This window comes from Ornithorhynchus anatinus, chromosome 19 (genome assembly GCF_004115215.2).
Source record: "Ornithorhynchus anatinus isolate Pmale09 chromosome 19, mOrnAna1.pri.v4, whole genome shotgun sequence".
NCBI classification, from domain to species: Eukaryota; Metazoa; Chordata; class Mammalia; order Monotremata; family Ornithorhynchidae; genus Ornithorhynchus; species Ornithorhynchus anatinus.
This window is the reverse complement of record NC_041746.1, coordinates 28706035-28725650: the sequence shown is the minus strand read 5'-3', so window position 1 is coordinate 28725650 and position 19616 is coordinate 28706035. Positions and strand designations below refer to the sequence as shown.

Here is a 19616-nt window from a genome sequence, read left to right as displayed (position 1 = left end):
CTGTTCTAAGCACCTAAAAAAGTATAACACAACAAAGTTGATAGGCATGCTCCCCTGCTGCGTATCAGCGATCTGATTTTACCCACTCAATATCCCTGTGAGTTAGGGAGAATAAGGGTAGTGGCAAAGCTAGGACAGCAATCCAGGTCTCTGAATTCCCAGAACCCTGTTCTTCCCACTAGGGTCACAGTACTTTTTGGATGACCCTTAGCTAAATCATAAAGTCTATATAAACATGAATAGTTCAAAATTCATTCTAGATCATCCCAGGAAGGACGTTGCAATTTTCTTTCAGAATGTAAACTAAAATTGCCTGTGATTTTTTTTTTTTTTTAATTTTAGGTACTCGACCACCGCTGATCAAAAATTTACCCAAACCTATTGAGAGTTTAATGACTCGGTGTTGGTCTAAGGATCCTTCTCAACGACCTTCCATGGAGGAGATTGTGAAAATAATGACACATTTGATGCGGGTATAATTTAAAACCTGAGGGTCTAAATTCATAGAGAAATGTATTTTTTCATTTGCTAAATGTAATGGATTTTTTTTACTGGAAGGTGGACTTAGGGTATTTTGGAAGTGAATATTAGTCTTTATACAGTCATATTTTTGTTATCTTCATTCAAAATTTGTTGCATCAGATCAGTTGGTACAGTTTTTTTGATCTTTCGTATTTTGTGACATTACTCTTAAAAATTCAAGTGCCACATTTGGAAACCAAAATTCAAGGACTTCCATTTTATTACATCCCCCTGTCAACCCCTGAGCAGTACTTTTTTTGCAAATGTTGTTATTTTTGTAGTATAATATTAAAACAATTATATCCCATCAAGTACTAGTCCAGTTGTCCCAATGCGTCCATTATTCCCAGACAAATGAGACTCTTTTCCAAACTTTTTTTGGCCACATTTCCTATATTTACTAAGGGACTTCTGAGACAATTCAGAGGAGCCCCAGGAAGAATTTATGTGCTGACCATTGGAGAATGGAACTCCCCAGGTTTTCCCTCTGGGACTTTGAACTGTTGGTCTAGCTATACAAAAAAACTTAATAGTTTCCCACATGAACATGTGGTCCCACTTTTTTACTGACTGCCTTTCCTCACACCAGATCTTACCATCTAATATGTTATCTAGACATGTGAGTGTGTGTGTTGTATATAATCAATCAATGTTATTTATAGAGCACTGTACTAAGCACTTGGGAAAATGATATAACAGAGTTGGTAGAAGTCATCCTTGCTCACAAGGAGCTTATAGATAAGGAATTTATACCTTTTTCTCATTATTATTGGTAGGCTAAGCCCCAGTTCCTCCAGGAACTGTCCCTGAATCATATAGACTACTTATAATGAGTAAGACTGCTCTGCTTTATGTTAAAGAAACCGGTATTGACTCAGTACTGAAAGTATCAACTGTTTGTCAGTTTTCCCGAGCTTCTCTGGAACAGCAGCCAACTAACCAGATTTTCTGAAATATGTGTATTTCCATATATATGTGTGTTTCTATATATATATCGAGAAAGAGATTTCTTTAAGGCAACCACTTAAACTTTCATCAAACTATTTTGCTTGCATCTTGAGTAAAAGATTATTTTTTTAAAACCCATATTTTCAAAGGGAAAAATAAAAGATTCTTAGTATTCTATTTATAGATCTGGAAAATGTATTTTGAGTGATCTTCCTAAATATAATAGCAGAATTGTTCTTGACATAAAAAGCTATCAGTTGATAGTACTCGCACACCACCTAAGGAAATATTTAGGACCCCAGTGGGGTTTAATTCTTCAGAGAAGTGGCCAAAGCCTTTATTAACTTCCAGGTGCCTTTGTGGCCTATATATAGTAGGATATTCATTGTGCTAAAAATGCTACAAGTTTTAAAATTTAATGCGTATTTTCCAGTACTTTCCAGGAGCAGATGAGCCTCTGCAGTATCCTTGTCAGTATTCAGATGAAGGACAAAGCAATTCTGCCACCAGCACAGGTGAACACCGAGCTAAACTACTAAACTACGAAAATAACTTGAGTCTTTAAAACTCAGAGGGCCTAGTCTAGTGTGATGCACTTGTCTCTGGTGTGCTGATTTAATTCTTTTAACGCCAGTTTTGAAACCTGAAATGAAGTCACTCAAAATTAAATCTGGGTGGGTTTGGGGTTTTTTGTGGGTTTTTTTCTTTTTCTTATGTGCAAGAATAGGCCATAAAGAAAGGGCTGCATTTACCATTCCAGAGCACAGGTGAATCTTCTGGCAGAGAATTGGGAAAGGGAAAAAGAGGCTGGTTTTTCATGAGGCATTGAGGCCAACTTTAAGAATGCTTCCTGCGTCTCATCTAGTCCTTGAACTGGTTTCAGACCAAAATACCCATAAGTCATCCCAGAATTTAATTTCCTTAAGAAACGCCTGGCTTCTCTCACTAACTCATTTCATTGTCTCACCACCCTCACTCATGGTTTTTTTCTTAACATTTAATGGAAAGCACAGCTGCTGAAATTTAGTCCCTCTCCCTTTTGTCCCATGGCAGTGGAGAACAATCTTTGCTCACTAGCCTGTCCATTGTCCCTCCCCTCAATGGGTATCACTGCTCTTTGCAGAGGGTTGTGTTCCTCCCGAGTGGTGCATACTGCTAAGAGTGTTTAGTTGGTTCCTGTTGTAAAATGAAGTTAATTCTCGACTTCTTCCCAAGCCCACCCTGCTGGCAGTTAATTCACTTCTGCTTCATCTGAGGGGATTTCATCCTTGGAGAATACCATGGGGAACCAAAATGCACCCTGAAAGAATTGCTCAAAAAGATCCCTATAACAAACAAGGTCTTGAAGCAGATTTGCAAAGGACAAGGAAAAACCTGTACCCCAGGACTGTTATGTGGCCTAGTGGATGGAGCATGGGCCTGGGAGTCAGAAGGTCCTGGGTTCTAGTCCCAGCTCTGCCACTTGACTGCTGCGTGAACTTGGGCAAGTCATTTAACTTCTCTGTGCCTCAGTTACCTCATCTGTAAAATGGGGATTAAGACCCTGAGCCCCAAATGGATCATGGACTGTGTCCAATCTGATTAGGTAGTATCTACCCCAGTGCTTAGAACAGAGTGTGGCACATAGTGAGTACTTAACAAATACCACAATTATTATTATTATTTTAAAATGCCTCCTCAGCCTTGGCATAATCATATAAGCCACTCTCACTGTCATGCACCCATGGGCTGGTTGCTTAGAGCACTGACTGTGAGCCCGTTGTTGGGTAGGGATTGTCTCTGTTGCGGAATTGTACTTTCCAAGCGCTTAGTTCAGTGCTCTGCACACAGTAAGCGCTCAATAAATACGATTGAATGAATGAACTAAGCACATTAACCATTCCAAATACTTTGGGTTTCCTAGGCTCATTCATGGACATCACATCTACAAATACGAGTAACAAGAGTGACACGAACTTGGAGCAAGTCCCAGCTACGAATGATACCATTAAGCGTTTAGAATCAAAGTTGGCGCAAACGATGAAGAACCAGGCGAAGCAGCAGGTAACCCTCAAGTCTATAGTTGTGCATTAATGCTAATCCTGATTGCAACAAAACTTCATTATTGCAACAGAAGTTTATTACTGCCAAACTACAGTAGACCGCATTTTAAGTACGGTTTTTATTTTCTCATGTGGAAGTCCTTTTACAGAACTTACCTTCTTTCACTGTAAAGCCTCAATTCCCCTTTTATCCGAAACAGCTGAGTGAACTTGTGTGCGTGTGTGAGATAATTATATCAAACTTTAATACTTCAATGACTGTGTGGTCCTTGTACCCCGAGTCCAAAATTTTTTAGGAAAAGGATGGTTCCTAGATCATCTGTGGAGAGCCGGTCACTGGTGGGGCAGTCTTTTACGACAACAGTGACTGGTCTGTCCCTCATTCATTCATTCAGTAGTATTTATTGAGTGCTTACTATGTGCAGAACACTGTACTAAGCGGTTGGAATGTACAAATCGGCAACAGATATCCGCTTCATATCCGCCCTCTTTGCCGATTCCTGTCTCTCTCCACCCCCAAGCCCTCTCCCCTTGTCTTGCTACTGTCCAAAGAAACCCACCACAGCAGAGTCTACAAGACCTCTGTGTCCCAGTCGACCCCTGCCTCCACACTTCCGCCGAACAGAACTTCCCCAAGTCGGCCACTGACTCAGCCTTCTCAAACTTTAACAGAGCGACACTGGGCGCTTAAGCTTGGGAGCATCTCGTGGGAGCAGCGTGGAGAGCCTGCCCCCGTCGGAGAGCAAGCGGATGAGCGCAGACATGTCTGAAATAGAAGCGAGAATAGCTGCGACCACAGGTAAAATGGGGGTGGGGGGCAGGGTGAGAACTCTGATGGTGGAAAGAGTAATTATATGTATTTAACCCGGTTGCTGTCGGATTTCGGTGTGGTGGTGGCTGCTATCTGCCAATCATAAATGTCGGGTGTTTGGATCTGAAATTAAGTTTCTAGAATCAGGAGCAAGATTAAAACGAAGCTTTTTAAGTTGTTTTCAGCAACGGATGTAATTACAGCTACACTTGCCCGAAAGTATGTCCTCATGAAACAGAAAGTTTTGGAAGTCTAATTTGGGCATGTGTGCTCCTCCAAGATTCTTCCAAGAGCTGGTCTGGGGTTGCTTGCACAGAGCAAAAACTCCCTCATATTGCAAGAGCTGAAAGTGACTGAAATTTTCACTAGCAACAGAGAATGTTGGTAAAGTGAGATGTCTGGCAATGGATGGGCCTAGGAGGATTTTTCCTTTAGTCAGAGTGATAGAAGAATCTTCTGTGAACCTGACCAAACATGTATGGTTTTCCTTGCAGGTTGGATGCTAATCTGGTTAGTAGTATGTGTATTTCCTTCCCCACAAACACACACAGGTACATGCGTGATTGTATTAGCCATTTTAAGCCAAAGCCTGTATTCACCATTATTTTCCCAAATTGAATTCAGGAAAGTGTAGTTCTTATGTCACAGTTTCTGGCCTGAAAATTGAAAGGGATGAAGTTAATCTGAGGAAACCAAAATCTTGGCTTCTGTCTTTCATGAAACAAGAGTTAATGGGGCCAAAATCCTTCTGGGTTTGATTCAATTCAGGAAGCAGAGATTGACCTAATTCACTGTTTTCCATCAGAGTGAGAACTTTGGGACCAAATTTTACATTCTTCCAAAACGTGATAATGGACAGTGGTGACTAGTGCAGAAAGTAAGTACTGCCTTTGCAGTGTACACTTCGCACATTGTGTTTATGTGGAGCCAGTTTCCCCCTCCCTGAGAAAGCCCGGGATTTTAGGTGTTTCTACTGAGCGCAAATTGTCCTGGTTCCGTTTTTTTCCCCCAAGACTGCACAGGGATCAACAAAGAGTACATTTCATCCTGATCTTTCAGGATTGTGCTGAAATCTGCCCATTCAGACCTGGCTTCTTGGCCCTTGGGTTTCACAATGCTCGCTGCAGACCTCCCTGCCTGACTTGCCGGGGGCCAGCAATATTGGAGGCTCTGTGCTTTCCCCTCAGCCCTCACTGCGTGCCTGTTTCCCCCTGTTCCTGCGCTTGTCTGGGCTCAGATTCGAGGCCCAGAAGGTCTGCAACACGAGCTATCAATTAAGTAGACGTTCAGGCATGGGGCTGCAGGCTGGAAGCAGTGGTGGTTCGTGGCCCCATTAAGGAGTACGCTCTCCCGGGAGGTGATGATTTGCCCTGACTGGCTTGGAGCAGGGGGCACTCCCCTTCGCAGATTTTGTCAAGAAAGGTTTTCTATGAGAAAAATCCTCTCCAAAATTCAGTCCCTCCAGGGAGATCCACAGCTACCTCAGCTGAAAAGGTTGTTGAAGTTCTTTCTTGTTATCTGCTTTACTCTTTAGATGCTTTTCAGGGGTTGTGAGCATACTCCTGTTGGTCTGAAAGAAACTGTTCAGAATGCCAGAAGTTCTGTTTGGGATTGTAACTTTATTTTTATAGGGATGCTTGTTCAGGGTCACTGGATAGTGTTAGGGAAAATGGAGGCAGGAGCGGAAGAGAACAACAAAGTGTTTTTCCCTGCAACCGTGTATCTGCGCCCTAATTAGATTATTGTGTTTAAACACGGGGTAATATTTCACTTGAGTAAAAATAATGGATTTAATTGGTCTTTATCCTCCTGGGATGGACATATTTGAATTTACACTAGTAAGCTCTGTGAGGAACCTTGGTGGCATGCCATTGTATTACCAGCTAATAGGTTTAAAACACTCAGAAACAACACTTAGTCCGGCTAATGCTGTGTATATTTGAATTTCATTTCACATCTTTGTGGTGTACGATGTTGTACGGTTGTACAATGTTTGACAGTTCTCAGTCCTATTATATGTTCCCAAACCCAAACTAACGTGCTCTTCTTAAACTAGAATTTGATTTATTTGGAACTTTGAAAGTGTCATAACATTCTGGGATAATTGGTATTTTCCTAGAGCCCATCTTCACATAAAAGCAAGTTTCCTGACTTTTTAGAAGGGCCCATCACATGAGTAGAAGTGATCTTTTTTTTATCATTTTCAGGAATAAATTGCCTCATTCACTTATTGAATTTTGCTTTAAAAGGTTGATGGGGCTATTGTAAATTTGAGTTGCATCATTTTTGTATAGCAAGACCATGATTGTCAGATTTTCTTATACAGGATTCCTGATGCCCACGTATTTATCAGGCATAGAGTTCAGCAATCATGTTTCTCTGTTTTCATGCTGCTTTGTCTGTCTTTGACCTTTGATTTTTTTTTTACTTCGGCTACCTACAACTAACATGTTAAACGTTTTTTGTACTTAGAATTGTGGTTTTGCTTGTTAATCTCTGCTCTTCTGTCATAAGCATGAATGAAAAGTTAGGTAGTTTTATTCCGCATGACGTGCGTTGCATGAAACGTGTCTTAACATAGTCATAAGAAAAGTGTTTTTGTTTTGTGATTGGTCGTTTTCTGCGTTACCAGCTGTGGTTGTTTGCATGTGTATTGTATGTGTATTTTTGCAGCCTATTCCAAGCCTAAACGGGGCCATCGTAAAACTGCTTCATTTGGCAACATTCTGGATGTCCCTGAGATCGTCATATCAGGTATCACAAACTAACTCAGCTGGTCAAATGAGCTAAGAAACTAGAATAATGGCCACAGTATTTCAGACAAAATGCTCCTTGCTTCCTTGCTCCAATTCTCTCCAGCAGTTCCTCGGCCCAAATGGCGAGGCAAGCACGAAAACAATGGAGGCTCAACCAGATTGTTTTAAATGATCAACTGGGCATGGGAAATGTTTCCAGATCTCAAGGTTGTGAAAGGAAGTTTCTCACCCACTGAAAATGCCCTGGAGAAAGAGGAAACACCTTTTCTGTCTTCACAACCCACAGCATTTCCCTTCTCCATGTTTGCTACCTTGGTCCTGCTACCTTGGTTAACACCCATCCATCGTCTTTCTGTGGGTAGCTACTGTTGGGGGAAAACCAAGAAGGGACCTTATAAATAATTTTGCTCCAATATCCATATTTATTAAACACCTATTGTGGGTACTAGCACTGTTCTAGGTGCTTGAAGAACATACCAAAAAAATAAAAAGTGCATTCCCTGCTGTTGAGGAGTTTATAGTCCCAAAGGAAAGACACAAATTGATGATTGAAATAGTTGTGAGAATATTAATAATGGAACCAAGGGAATACATGTATCAGCGACAAATCAATGAGTTGATCCAAATACGAGTATTGAGGATTCTGTTTCTCAAAGCAGTGACCATATAAAAAGTAAGAATTGTATTTTTTTTCTTCGATGCATGTCTCTCTAAAGCATCTTGCCTGTTTTTCTCGCTGTTAAAATCAGTGTGCTCCTTTTGTTTTGGAAAAGAGTGTACTGCATGTCTTTTTTTTCTAGAATAGAGCTGGAGGAAGCATTCCCATTCTGAAATCAGAAAATTAAGATTAAAATGTAATTTCCCTCCTTCCCCCCTAGAATAACCCAAGTTTACCATGGAACATCTAAATAAAATATGTTTAGAAATATGGTGGGTTTTGCATTCTAAGAATTTCTCCTTCCACTTTGGGGTTCATTTTGATGGATTCCCCAGGAAGTTTTATAAATTGGTCAAGAAAAATACTTTCTAATCTTTTCTAAATGGAATTTAGTAGCTTTGGAATCCCTCTGAGGATTGATTAAAAATAAACATTTTGCCTTTGAGTTCGAGTAGCCACAGTATCATCTGCAGGGTTCCATTTCCGAGATTAGTGTTGTTTTTCTTTGGAACTGAGCAAAATACGGAATGAAAGGCCATTCTTATTCCAAGGCACTTGTGATTTAGATCATTCAAACATCAGCTGTCATCATAGACTAAGATGCACTCGTTTCCTCACAGTAAATAGGTCATAAACAAAATCACTTTGTTTTTATTCCTCAGTGAATTCAGCCATAGAGTGGAAAGGTCACCCCCCACCTCCACCCCCCCCAAGAAAAAATCCCTTCAGCTTCTTTTTAGTAGCCTTGGTGGGTTCAGAAATGACCTCTTCCACCCAAACTCTAAATCCTGAGGGTATTTGGGAGTCGGGAAGGAAGCCCCACCGGCAGCATCAGACAGCTATGTCTTAAGCCCCAGAGTGCTTTTCCATTCGCCTCAGAATCTTATGAAATTTCACAGCCAAAGGCATTCACCGACTGAAACCCCATCCTGTAATGGGAAAATCCCAGTAGTAGAACTGCAGGATGACCCATGGGGTTAAAAGACCTGCTCTCAGGTCGATTCTCTCCCAGAGAACTGTCTGTCTGCCTGTCCCAGAGACATATCTGCCATGCCCTGGCCTCTCCCTCTTTTGCTCTCTCTCTCTCACCCTGTAAGCATAGCTAAAATGGCTGGAATTATTCAAGCTGTCAGTAGTAGGCATTCAGCGTGAAATTCCCATATCTGTTGTATTTGTTCGCCATCACGTAAGCCATAAATATTCCCACATCTATAAATGAGATGTTTGCAATTTCCATTGAAATGATGGAGGTAGGTTGGAGGCATTCCTTTAAGGAAATAGTGTGCTGTAATGGATAGAGCATCTTCTGGGAGTCAGAGGACCAGGGTTCTAATCCTAGGTCTGCCAGTTGCCTGCTATGTGGCCTTGGACAAGTCACTTAACTCATCTGTGTGTCACTTTCCTCATCTGTGAAATGGAGATTCAGTATGTGTTCCCCCTCCTTAGATTGAGCTCCATGTGGCTCTGATTGGGTCTAACCTGGTTATCTTCTGCTCTACCCCATTGCTTGGCACAGAATAAGAACTTAGCCAGTTCCAAAGGTCTTCAATAGAAAAGACATAAAATAACATTTTTATGCCCATTGTAGAATTGTTTTCCTATTTCTGTAGATTTCAGTTTTCCCTTTTTATCGTCAAAGACAGAGGGGTCCTCTCAGAGACTCAGGAAAGTTCAGAAGCTGTAGTTTTTTCTGCTCCAGACCGTGAAACAGAAACTTCATTTAGTCCACTCAAGACCACTCATCAAAGCCTGAGCAATCCCCCATTCCCTGGGATGAGTTCATTTTAAACCAAAAGTTACCCAGATTGAAGGGAAGAGCCACAAGCAAGATTCCCCAGTTTGCCCGTTTAAACTTCTAGATTAACGATGGGGACCGTATCAATCAGTGGCATTTATTTGGCATGTACACGTCCCAGTGGATAGAGTCGCGGTTCAGGTGGGATTCAGTAAAACCTGGGCATTAGTCCCTCGCCTGGCGGAGGTTTGCCGAGCAAACTTGGCTGAGAAACTAAATTTTGTCTCAGGTTCCACATGTGGACAGCTATCCGTAACAGCAGTTGTTTTCAAACCCGGAGCTCCTCCGAGGAATGACACTACGTGAGCCAGCAGACCATTTGGTCCCTAATTGATAGGGAAAGTCCCAATATGTGGAACTTAAGCGTCTTCCAGTTCAGTTGATGGTAGCTGTCAGCAAAATCTCAGCCAGGAGCTGCAGTCCTGGGGCGGGGGACACTATTTTCTACTCGGTCTATCCTCCCTTTGCTCTGAGTTCGCACCCTCACACACTCACTGACATAAATACAAACACACACATACACACACCAAGCCAAGAATACACAGAGGCTATAATTTCAGACAGCCAGAGTACAGTGTGTCCTGTGTATGTTAAACATTTTTGGTCACCTTGTCTATCTTATGGGAGAAAAAATATTATGTTCTAAGATAGACTTTGACTAGTAGATTATCTGTGGACATATGCTAAATGTGTCCCTTAGGAAGCATAAGTAACTAGATTGTGAAGTTTCTTAAACATATTCAAATAGCCCTTGTGTTTCTGTAATATTCTAAGGTGGTTCAGTAATACAAGCATCCATCCTCTGTAAAAATGTCTTTTGTTTCTAAGCATTTGAAAGTATTCCATTCTCCCTGTAGCTGGAGGATCCTGAGTTACTGTAGGTTAAGGAAAATCAGTATTTTCCTTTCCTAATTTTTATTTCTAGGACTAAAATAAATGATGAGTTATGTCTGCCTCTTGAAGGAGCATCTTCATTCTGATATTTGTTCAGGGAGATCATAATATTGAATGAAGGTCTCTCCAGTCATTCTGGCTGCATGCTGTTTTAACTAGGTGTTCTGAATAATTATGCCAAAAATGTAAAATGTCAATTTTCTAAATGCATGATTTATTTTTGTGGAGGGTTGTGAGTGTATGTGCTCTCAACTTTATTTCAGCCTGAGTTAAAATGTTCTTGGTAATTCATAAGTTTTTATTATGGAATTTGTTAATCATAGCATTTAAGCACTTACTAAGTATCAGATGCTGGTTAGATACAAGTTAATCAGGTTGGATACGGTTCCTGCCCTACATGATGCTTGGAGAGAGAGAGAGAGAGAGAGACTGAATCCCTGTTTTACAGTTGAGGAAACTGAGCCACCGGGAAATTAAGTGATCTACCAAAGGTCACACAGCAGGCACCTTTTAAAGCTGGAATTAGAACCCGGTTCTTCTGACTCACAGGTCTGTGCTCTTTCTACTAGGCCACACTGCTCCTCATCTTTTGCATCCCTGTTTCACAAGCCCTAGGATACAATGGGGTGCATATCTGTTTTTAGATGCCAAATAATTTGCCTTTTTATTTTCAACATGCACGCATATAACAGACACCCTTCACATTATCGCAGACTGGCAGGGTAACAGGCGAGCAGCATCAGCGGGTTCCATAGTCATTCCTAAGTGGTTCTTCTTCTTTCCCCTTCTTTCTTTGTGGTTTCTGGGTGATTTTTAAGGTTTTAGGATGACTTCAAAACTAAGGTTTCATTTTTTTCACCTATTTATTCAGAGGAGACCTTTTTATTCAGCCCTTCTGGCTGGCCCCCACGACTCCAGTCTTCTGCCACTTCCAAACCAGCTACCAGTTGTAGGCGAATTATCAACAGCAGCATTTGAGCATTGCAATGTACTAGGCACTTGGGAAATTCAGAGCGATTCATTCCCTGCCCACAAGGAGCTCACACTATATCACCTCCTCTTTAAGTGTAGAGATCCCAAGTACCCCGGTGCCCCTCCACCCCAGTTCCAGCAGAGTTCTTTATGGGCAATGCCATGGGTCAGCGCAAGCATTGGCAGTCCTTGACGTTGCTTTAAGAGGTACATTCTTTGAGGTTCAAACAACCTTCTGTAAAAAAGAGAAACTTCACTCTCAGTCCAAATTTCTTGAGAGCACCCTGAGCCGTGTTCATCAGAGTAAGCAAGAGATTGGTTATTTTACATTCCTGTTTCTGAAGCGTGACTTGGAGCTTGAAGCAACCAGTATTTGTTGATTGCAAACCCCCCTTGCTTTGCATGAACTATCTGCCAGGTGGATTTTTGCGGTTAATTCTAATTAAGTTGCATCACCCAAATCAGCCGGTTTGACTTTGTGCTGCTAACTTGGAGATTTCTCATTTAAAAGCATCCACTCATCTATCAACCGTACTTCCGCCACACTCTAAAAATATTAATTTTGACTCCCTCACCCTCCTAGTATTTTCATTTGTTTGGGCGATGTTTGGTATTTTGTATCTTTCGCTTGGTTTTTCTACCATGATCTAATGGCTTAATGACCCACAGTTGGGATTCCTTATATTTGCAAACATGGCTCCTCTGAAATGAGAATTCCAGATATTTTTACCGGATCATTTCATCCAGGCTAATTTTAGAATGGTGCCTAAAATTGTTGTGTCAGTCATGGTAGGAATAAGCAGTTTTTCACAAGGAGGCGGTGTTACGGTCTCTGAGTCTACGATTCAAATGAGAGGGTGATTCAGTTAAAATTGTCCTAAGGGAAGATACCCTAAAATAGCTGGATGTGAAAGATGTCAGTGTTTTTGAGTAACGCTGCTGATTGGATTAATATCAAATTCTGGGCCCAAACGGGTGGGGGAAATTCGTTTGAATGTTATGAAAGGCACAGGATCGAATTTCTGTAAGATCATGAGGTTACAACTGTTAGAGTGAATATTTGGAGTGCCACCAGTAGTGGGAAAGTTACGTAATGCCGCTTTGAAAGTCAAAGAATGCTGAGCATTGTGTCAGCTGTCACACAGGGCATTTTAGCGTTTCCTTTTGGACAGCTGATGGCCCGGTGGAGAAAGCCAGATAAACAGTCCGGCACATTAGACCGAACTGCAGAGGGAAATTACATTGCACAATTTTCAGGCCGCTTTGTTGAAGATTTCCCTCTTGGAGGACTGCAGCCAACAGCGTTAACGTTTCTGCAGTGTATCTAGCTGTCAGAGGTTTGACCATTTCTAGCAGACAGATATAGGGAGAAGGAAGAATTCTAGCTTCCTGGATCCATCGACAGCAAGGTGCAACTTTGGAAACCGTGGGAAGGTAGTTGAACTCGGCATGTTGAACAACTAGGGAGTAATCACCAGCTCCATTTGGGGGTTAAGGGATTGGCGGTTGTCTTGAAGAGTGGTCATAACTAGGAGACCAAGTGCGCCTTTTACCAGTTCTTAACATCACATCTAAATTAGTTGAACCAACCCAAGCAGTGGATCTCGGAGGGAGGGGTACACTCCCTGCAACCCAAGAAATTCCAGATAAAGCCGATCGTGTCTTCCAACGAGCTCACTGCCTTACTCCTGAAACCCCATCACGTCAGGCCCTCGAAATAGATGCCGTCATCAGCCCCAGCCCCCGAGCTTTAATCCTTTCCAAACACATGACAGAAGATGGTGGAAGAGAAGGCAGCAGCTATTAATGTGGTAGGAGCGGTTATTGTCTTGGGGTCTACTTTCTGGAGCAGGCCAGCATTTTTTGGACACTGCAGCTGTCTCTTCCTCTCCTTGTCTTAGTTCTCCCTCTTTTTCTTTCCCTCCACCCATTCCCTTTCTCTCCTTTTTCCCACATCCTCTCTTTGAATTCCCCAACACTCCAATTGTGCAGCAGTTGTGTATGTTTCCTATTCCTGCTTTGCCTGTGAGCAGACTTCAGCATTCTGTCTTCCTCCTCTCCAGCAGGCAACGGGCAGCCGAGGCGAAGATCTGTTCAGGACCTCAGTGTTGCTGGAACCGAATCCAATCAGGTAAACCTTTTTCATTCTAGCTCTTTGTCTTGCAAAAATAATGGAGAGAGAAGGCCAAGCCTCTCTAGCAACTTTTGCCAAACTAATTTTTAACTGCAAGCAACTTGGTGCCCACCTCCTAATGGTGACTTAGAAAGGATTTCCCTGCTAAGCTGCTTGCTCTTTCTTTTAAATGCTTAAGGTTTAATGCCTGAAAGCATCCGGCAGCAGATCATATGGCTTGAGTGATCTCTTGGGAATCTCTGGTGAAAATCCAAATATACAGAGAGAAATGAATACGATAGCCCCGTAGCATTTAAAGACTGTTGTTGCTTGGTCTGCCACTTGGTAAATCATTTTTTCCCCCAGTTTGCATCCCTGTCACCCTGTAGAGTGTGTGCGCCTCCCTCCTTTTTTGCAAATGAAGGACTCGTAGCTTAAGTAGGTTGTGATTTCCCCAGTAACAAGACATTAGTGTCCTCATAGGGAGCAACCTCTCAGACCATACAGTTAAACTGTTCCCAGAGTGAATGTACATTCTAAGAAAGGACTAAACAGAGAAAGAGATCCTCTACTTCTCTGTAATAATTAGGTACCTTCTACGTGCCGTTCACTGGACCAGTAAGATCCGACACAGTCGGATGTATCACATGGGGTTCACACCCACTTCTTTCTCTCCTTCCGTTTGATTAACTCACCTCACATCTATGATCCTTTGTCTTGCCTCTTCTCCCACGGTATTCCTTGATTCTTCCCTCCTCAGTCTTCCTTTTTTATCATCACACATTCCAACTTGAAGCACACAGTTGCATTGGTTGCATGCCAATTCTGTAGTTTCGCCAGAGAAAGCTAAGATGTCTGCGTGTAGCCCGTACAGAAAAGTTATCCTTAGGATTCTCTCTTCTGTATCAGAAACAGTAACGCATTTTACCTTTTTAGTTGGTCCATGGGATTCGGAAGCTTTAGAAAGAAATGTAAATGTGGCAACATCATGCCAAGTTTGTAAAATACCTTTTTATCATTTTACAAGGGACAGTTTATGAATAAGGCATAGGAAATAGAAATATAATTTGGAAATCATTCCAGTACCTAGTTCATGCAAAATATATTTATGTACATGTTGCTTATTTGGAACACTCTGCTAGTTCAATTAGAGTAAAATCTTTATAGCAACATTACTTCTAGGATGATAAATCATCATTTTGTTTTTATGAGGCACCAGGAATTTCAGAAGTACTCAGCCATATTTAATGAGGATCCCAAAGCTTTGAGGTTTAATCCTCGTAAACACCTTGGGGATAGTTAAGGCAGATACCCTCTGGCTCCATTTGACGATGAGAAACATTAAGATACATGGAGATTAAAGAGAGAACAGACCCGAACTTCAGAGGTCTAATCTACCACCCTGCCCAGCAGTGAGACTTTGATTATGTAGTGAAATCGTAGCCGTTAAAATTCCATGGGACACAAAAGTATGAACATGGGATGAATTTAAATTTTGATGAATCTTGACTCCATCCAATTAGCTGTTCATCATTTATGCATTTGGAGTTACCAGAGCTCTGGGCTTTTCACATTTTTCCATTTCTCTCCATTGTTTTTCATCTCTATAAGTACCCTTAGTATGAAACAGTCACAGTTTGTAGCAAAGAGCTGGACGTCTACTTTGAGTTTGGAGTGGAATTAGTGCTGGAATTGGTGCTGTCCTTACCCTTGCTATTCCATTTGTAATCCCACCTTTCTCTCTCCAGTCATTGTCCTCTGGCTATTAATGGCCATTCAATTTTTACCCACCGACCACTTAAGAAAAAACATCATTAGCTAAGAAATGGGTTTCTTCCAGACCTGCCACGGTGTCCTCAAATAACATCTTCACTCTGAAATGCTGAGTCGTTTCCGTTTCGTAATGGGTGCTTCTGAATTCATTTGGTGCTTTTAAAGTAAAACCAAGGTACTCTGAGAGGAAAAAAAAAGGTCTGGCAAGTTGAATCAGAAAAAAATGCAGTCAATTTTGCTTTGGAATGACCCTTTCAAAATGGTGCACCCCATTGATTATAAAAAGATTGCCCCAAATGAGCTACCTAAAAATTGGCTTGTTAAATATTTCAAACTCTTGCTCCTTAATCGCCATTCTAGGTGGTGAAGAGGATAAGCAATCCTCTCAGAATTCTCAAAAATATACCCTTTTTTTTTTTTGAGATTTTTAAATCAACAGTATCCAAATGCAAGAGGGAGAAATTTTTTAACATCTGAAAACAAGTTTGTGAGACTTTCCTCAATCTTTTCAAAATGTTACTTATAAATGAAGGGGCAGGGCCTTGACTGTATTCTAGAAATGATAGCGGTGCATGGATTGTGAGAAAGGAGCAGATCGAAGTGGCCCTGTGAAAAGGGAGGAAAGGTGGGAGCTGGGTCTGGAAGAGAGCAGAATAGACAGGTTTAGGATTATTCCAGTCTCCAGCACGTTCTGCAGAAGGGTGAGCTCCATCTGGGATAGAGACTGCACCTGATGTGGCCTAGTAGAGAGCTCAGGATTGGAAGTCAGGAGTCCTGGGTTCTAATCCTGGCTCTGCCACTTGCCCGCCGCATTACCTTGGGCAAGTCATGTAACGTCTCTGTAAGATGGGGATCCTGTCCATGTTCTCTGTCCTGCTTTGACCTTGAGTCCCTTGTGGGACCAGGGACCATGTCTGACCTGATTATCTTGTATCTGTCTTACCAGTTAGTACAGTGTTTGGCACAGAGTAAGTGCTTAACAAATGCCACAATTATTATGTGTAGTAGTAGTCATAGTAGTATTAAGGTTGAGTCCAAGCTATTTAAGAATGGACTGGAAGAAACTGGGAGCCCTTTCCTACTCGCTACATAGTGTCCTTTCCAGGTGTCCCCATCTGGGTTAAAAGAACGCTTGCCATTTCCAGGATTTACTCTTTGGTTAAGACTGATGAAAGAACATAGGGTGGTTCTGTGGAATAAAAGACACAGGACAAAAGAAAGAGAAAGGCATTTTTCAGGGGTTTCCTCTAAGGGAACAGTGAAGCATCAGTTTAGCAAGACTGGTCTCTCATTAATTGCCTATTTTAGTGTGTTTGGTTCTGGCCGCTTAATACTCTTGGTTACTGAAAGAATCTTCAGGGTTGCAGAGCAGGTCCCAGATCTTCTGGTATTTTCACACTAAAGCCAATCTTCAACTGAGGGTAAATCTGTGGAAGAGGCGAGTGTCTGAGCTGTGATCCGATTAGAATGGTCAGCTTGACGGTATATCATGCATTCCCTGGAGGTTCTCTGCATCAGAAAACGCCCAGCGTATTCAAGTAGTGAGTTTTTTTCTGACCAGCCAGTAAAACTACACTAGTCTTTCCAGATTCTGCCTTGTTAAAACATTCATTGTCAGCATGTATTGAGCAACACACTACAGCAGTGTTTCATGCCTCGGGATGTTGTGTTTATGTGTCTTTATTTAGCAAGTTCCCTGGAGGATTCCTTTTATTTTAAACCGCTTCTATTTTAAACAAAGGTCCTGTCTTATGAAAATGTTTACCCAATCTTTCGGGTGAGATTGAAAAGCAAGGCTATTACTGGCGGTATCTTTAAAAATATCTCCCGATCACTTTTACAGAAATAGGGCAACAGTCCCGCTCGCATTCCAACTCTGATAATTATCTCCCTTCATGAAGTGCTGCTGTGGTTTAAATTTAACTGAAACCATAACAAAAGGCAGGGTTTTGACACTATAGATAATCGTAGTCCTCCCACACTTGGAGTCGCTGTCAAATTCTGGTCACCGCATTTTAGACCAGAGAGCTGGGGACAGTTCAGAGGAAGACAGGGCCATCAGGGGGATGGAGCAGATCCCATAGAGGAAGGGGTTGAAAAGATCAGGGTTCCCAGTCAATTAGTCATATTTATTGAGCACTTACTCTGTGCAGGGCACTGTACTTAGCGCTTGGGAAAGTAGTCTGGAAAGAAACAGCCCAAGTTGGGACGTGATTGAAGATTAGAAAATGATGGTGGTAGAAATAATGGTCACGGCACACACGGAATAGTTATTCCTCAAATCCCACAACCCCAGGACAAAGGGGGACACACCCCCGCTGCAGTTTGAAGGTGATAAGCAAAAAGAAACTCGTCTCCACACAGTGCATAGTAAACATTTGGAATGTATTACCATGGAAATTGCACAGCCCAAAAATCTCTAAAGGTTCTCGAAAATGTGGGATAATTCATAATGGGTTTTCTGGGGACCAGGTCAGGAATGTTGAGAGGAAAAGTTCCTAAACATTAAGGTAGCTGGCAAAGAAGGCAACCTGTACACAGTTTCTCAAAATGCCCCGAGGCCACTGTCAGAGACAGAATATCAGGCTGAATGTGGACCATTGATCTGTCCCAGGATTGGCACTGCTCATGGTCTTATTTTCTTATAATGTCATATCTCCTGGGGCATGGGCGTCACGTTTTTAAAGAACCAGTGGCTAAAGGGAGACCATGTTCAACTTACAACGTGACTGATGTGTTATACACACACACACACACACACACGTTTCCATACTTTATCCTGACAGGTATGCGTGGTCGGAAGAATATTCCCCAACTGCATTCTAGGCGAAGCACTTGATGAAAACCTACATTCTGGGGACAACTGACTATGCATGGTGTTCTTTCCTATCCTAAACTTCTTTGCTTTATTAAACACTTGCTCTGCAGGAAGTCAAATTTTCTCTATCCTTTAAGCCATTCAAGCTTTTTACTAAAGTCGAATCAATTTGAAAGTGCTTTAAAATTTCTGAAAAGTTTGCAAGCAACAGGTAAACTGCGGTGGAAGGGAATGTATGTCACCCATACTGGAGCTGTAAAACCAGCAGATTGCCAAAAAAGGCACTGTTGTTGCTGTTAGTCAAGGAGAGAAATTCAAGCACAAACCAAAGGGCTTTTCCAATAAGAGGCTATAGATAGCCCTTTTTTGGGTTATCTTTTGGGTATATTCATAGAGTAATGTGGCATTTTATGAGTTTTTTATCTCCTTATTTGTGATTTTTCTATAACTCTTATAACTTCCATAGATAATCAGCGTGGCTTAGGGGAAAGAGCATGGACTTGGGAGTGAGAGGTTGAGGGTTCTAATCCTGTCTCCGCCACTTGTCAGCTGTGTGATTTTGGGCAAGTCACTTCACTTCTCTGTGCCTCAGTTACCTCTTCTGTAAAATGGGGATTAAGACTGAGGCCCACTTGGGGCAAACTGATTACCTTGTATCTACCCAGCACTTAGAACAGTGCTTGGCACATAGTAAGCGCTTAACAAATGCAATCACTATTATTATTATTCTAAAATGTCTGAGCCTCATGGTATCATTCATTGAATATGGCTATATTCTTTGAGATTCTATCCTTTATGGATTGGGGCTTAGATTATAGCCTCTTCTGTCATCTTAAATTAGCATGACCAAATTGAAAGCTTGAGGATGCAATTTCAGTCTCATTCCCAATGTGCATTGGTTCAAGAACTTTGGAGGAGGAAACTATGCGTGGGTTAAGTGATGCATGTTAGTGGATAGATGATTGAGAGGAAGTTGAAACTAGAGCTATTCTGAAAGTGGACTTGAACATCGTAATTATCAAACCTGATCATTACCATGTCACCTGATGGTTTGCAAGTTAAGCAGTGGAGTCATTAAGTTAGTCTTTCTGATTATATTCGTTGATACGTTCATTGACATTTCTTTAAAAAAAAAAATTTAATGTATCTTGTTTCTAAAGAATTTACCATGAACACTTTTCTGGCCTATTTCTCTTCTTCGAAAGACCAGTTTACCTATGGCATAGAATCCCATTAACCTCTGGAAATCTGTTTGGCTTCTGTCTGTTCAACACAGGGACTGTTTAGACCTTCTGCCCCAGTCGTCCGGGAGTAACATTACCAACTGCAGTCAAAACAGTACCAAAGCCCTCCTTCAGTTAAGCCATCCACCGTTTATTGTCGTTTCAGTGAAAATCATTACTGAAGTTTTCCCACTTAGTTTCTGCCATGAAACACCCAACCTTTGTGGCCAGTTACACTGTCATCTGTAAAAGTGCCTAACCTTTGCTCGACAAACCATTCTTAGCACCACA

At 41.7% G+C, this 19616-nt stretch overlaps 1 protein-coding gene across 3 annotated transcripts in view; it reads left to right on the top strand.

Annotated features, from left to right (window-relative positions):
- MAP3K7 (mitogen-activated protein kinase kinase kinase 7) overlaps nt 1–19616 on the top strand; it is a 41218-nt gene that overhangs the window by 14990 nt on the left and 6612 nt on the right. For 2 of the 3 annotated variants that reach the window (XM_029047091.2, XM_029047093.2), the window contains 6 exons: nt 343–473; nt 1904–1985; nt 3374–3513; nt 4185–4311; nt 6997–7077; nt 13462–13529. In XM_029047091.2, the coding sequence (XP_028902924.1) occupies nt 343–473; nt 1904–1985; nt 3374–3513; nt 4185–4311; nt 6997–7077; nt 13462–13529 (629 nt within the window). The remainder of the gene's footprint in view (nt 1–342; nt 474–1903; nt 1986–3373; nt 3514–4184; nt 4312–6996; nt 7078–13461; nt 13530–19616) is intronic. The other variant, XM_029047092.2, reaches the window with a different exon arrangement.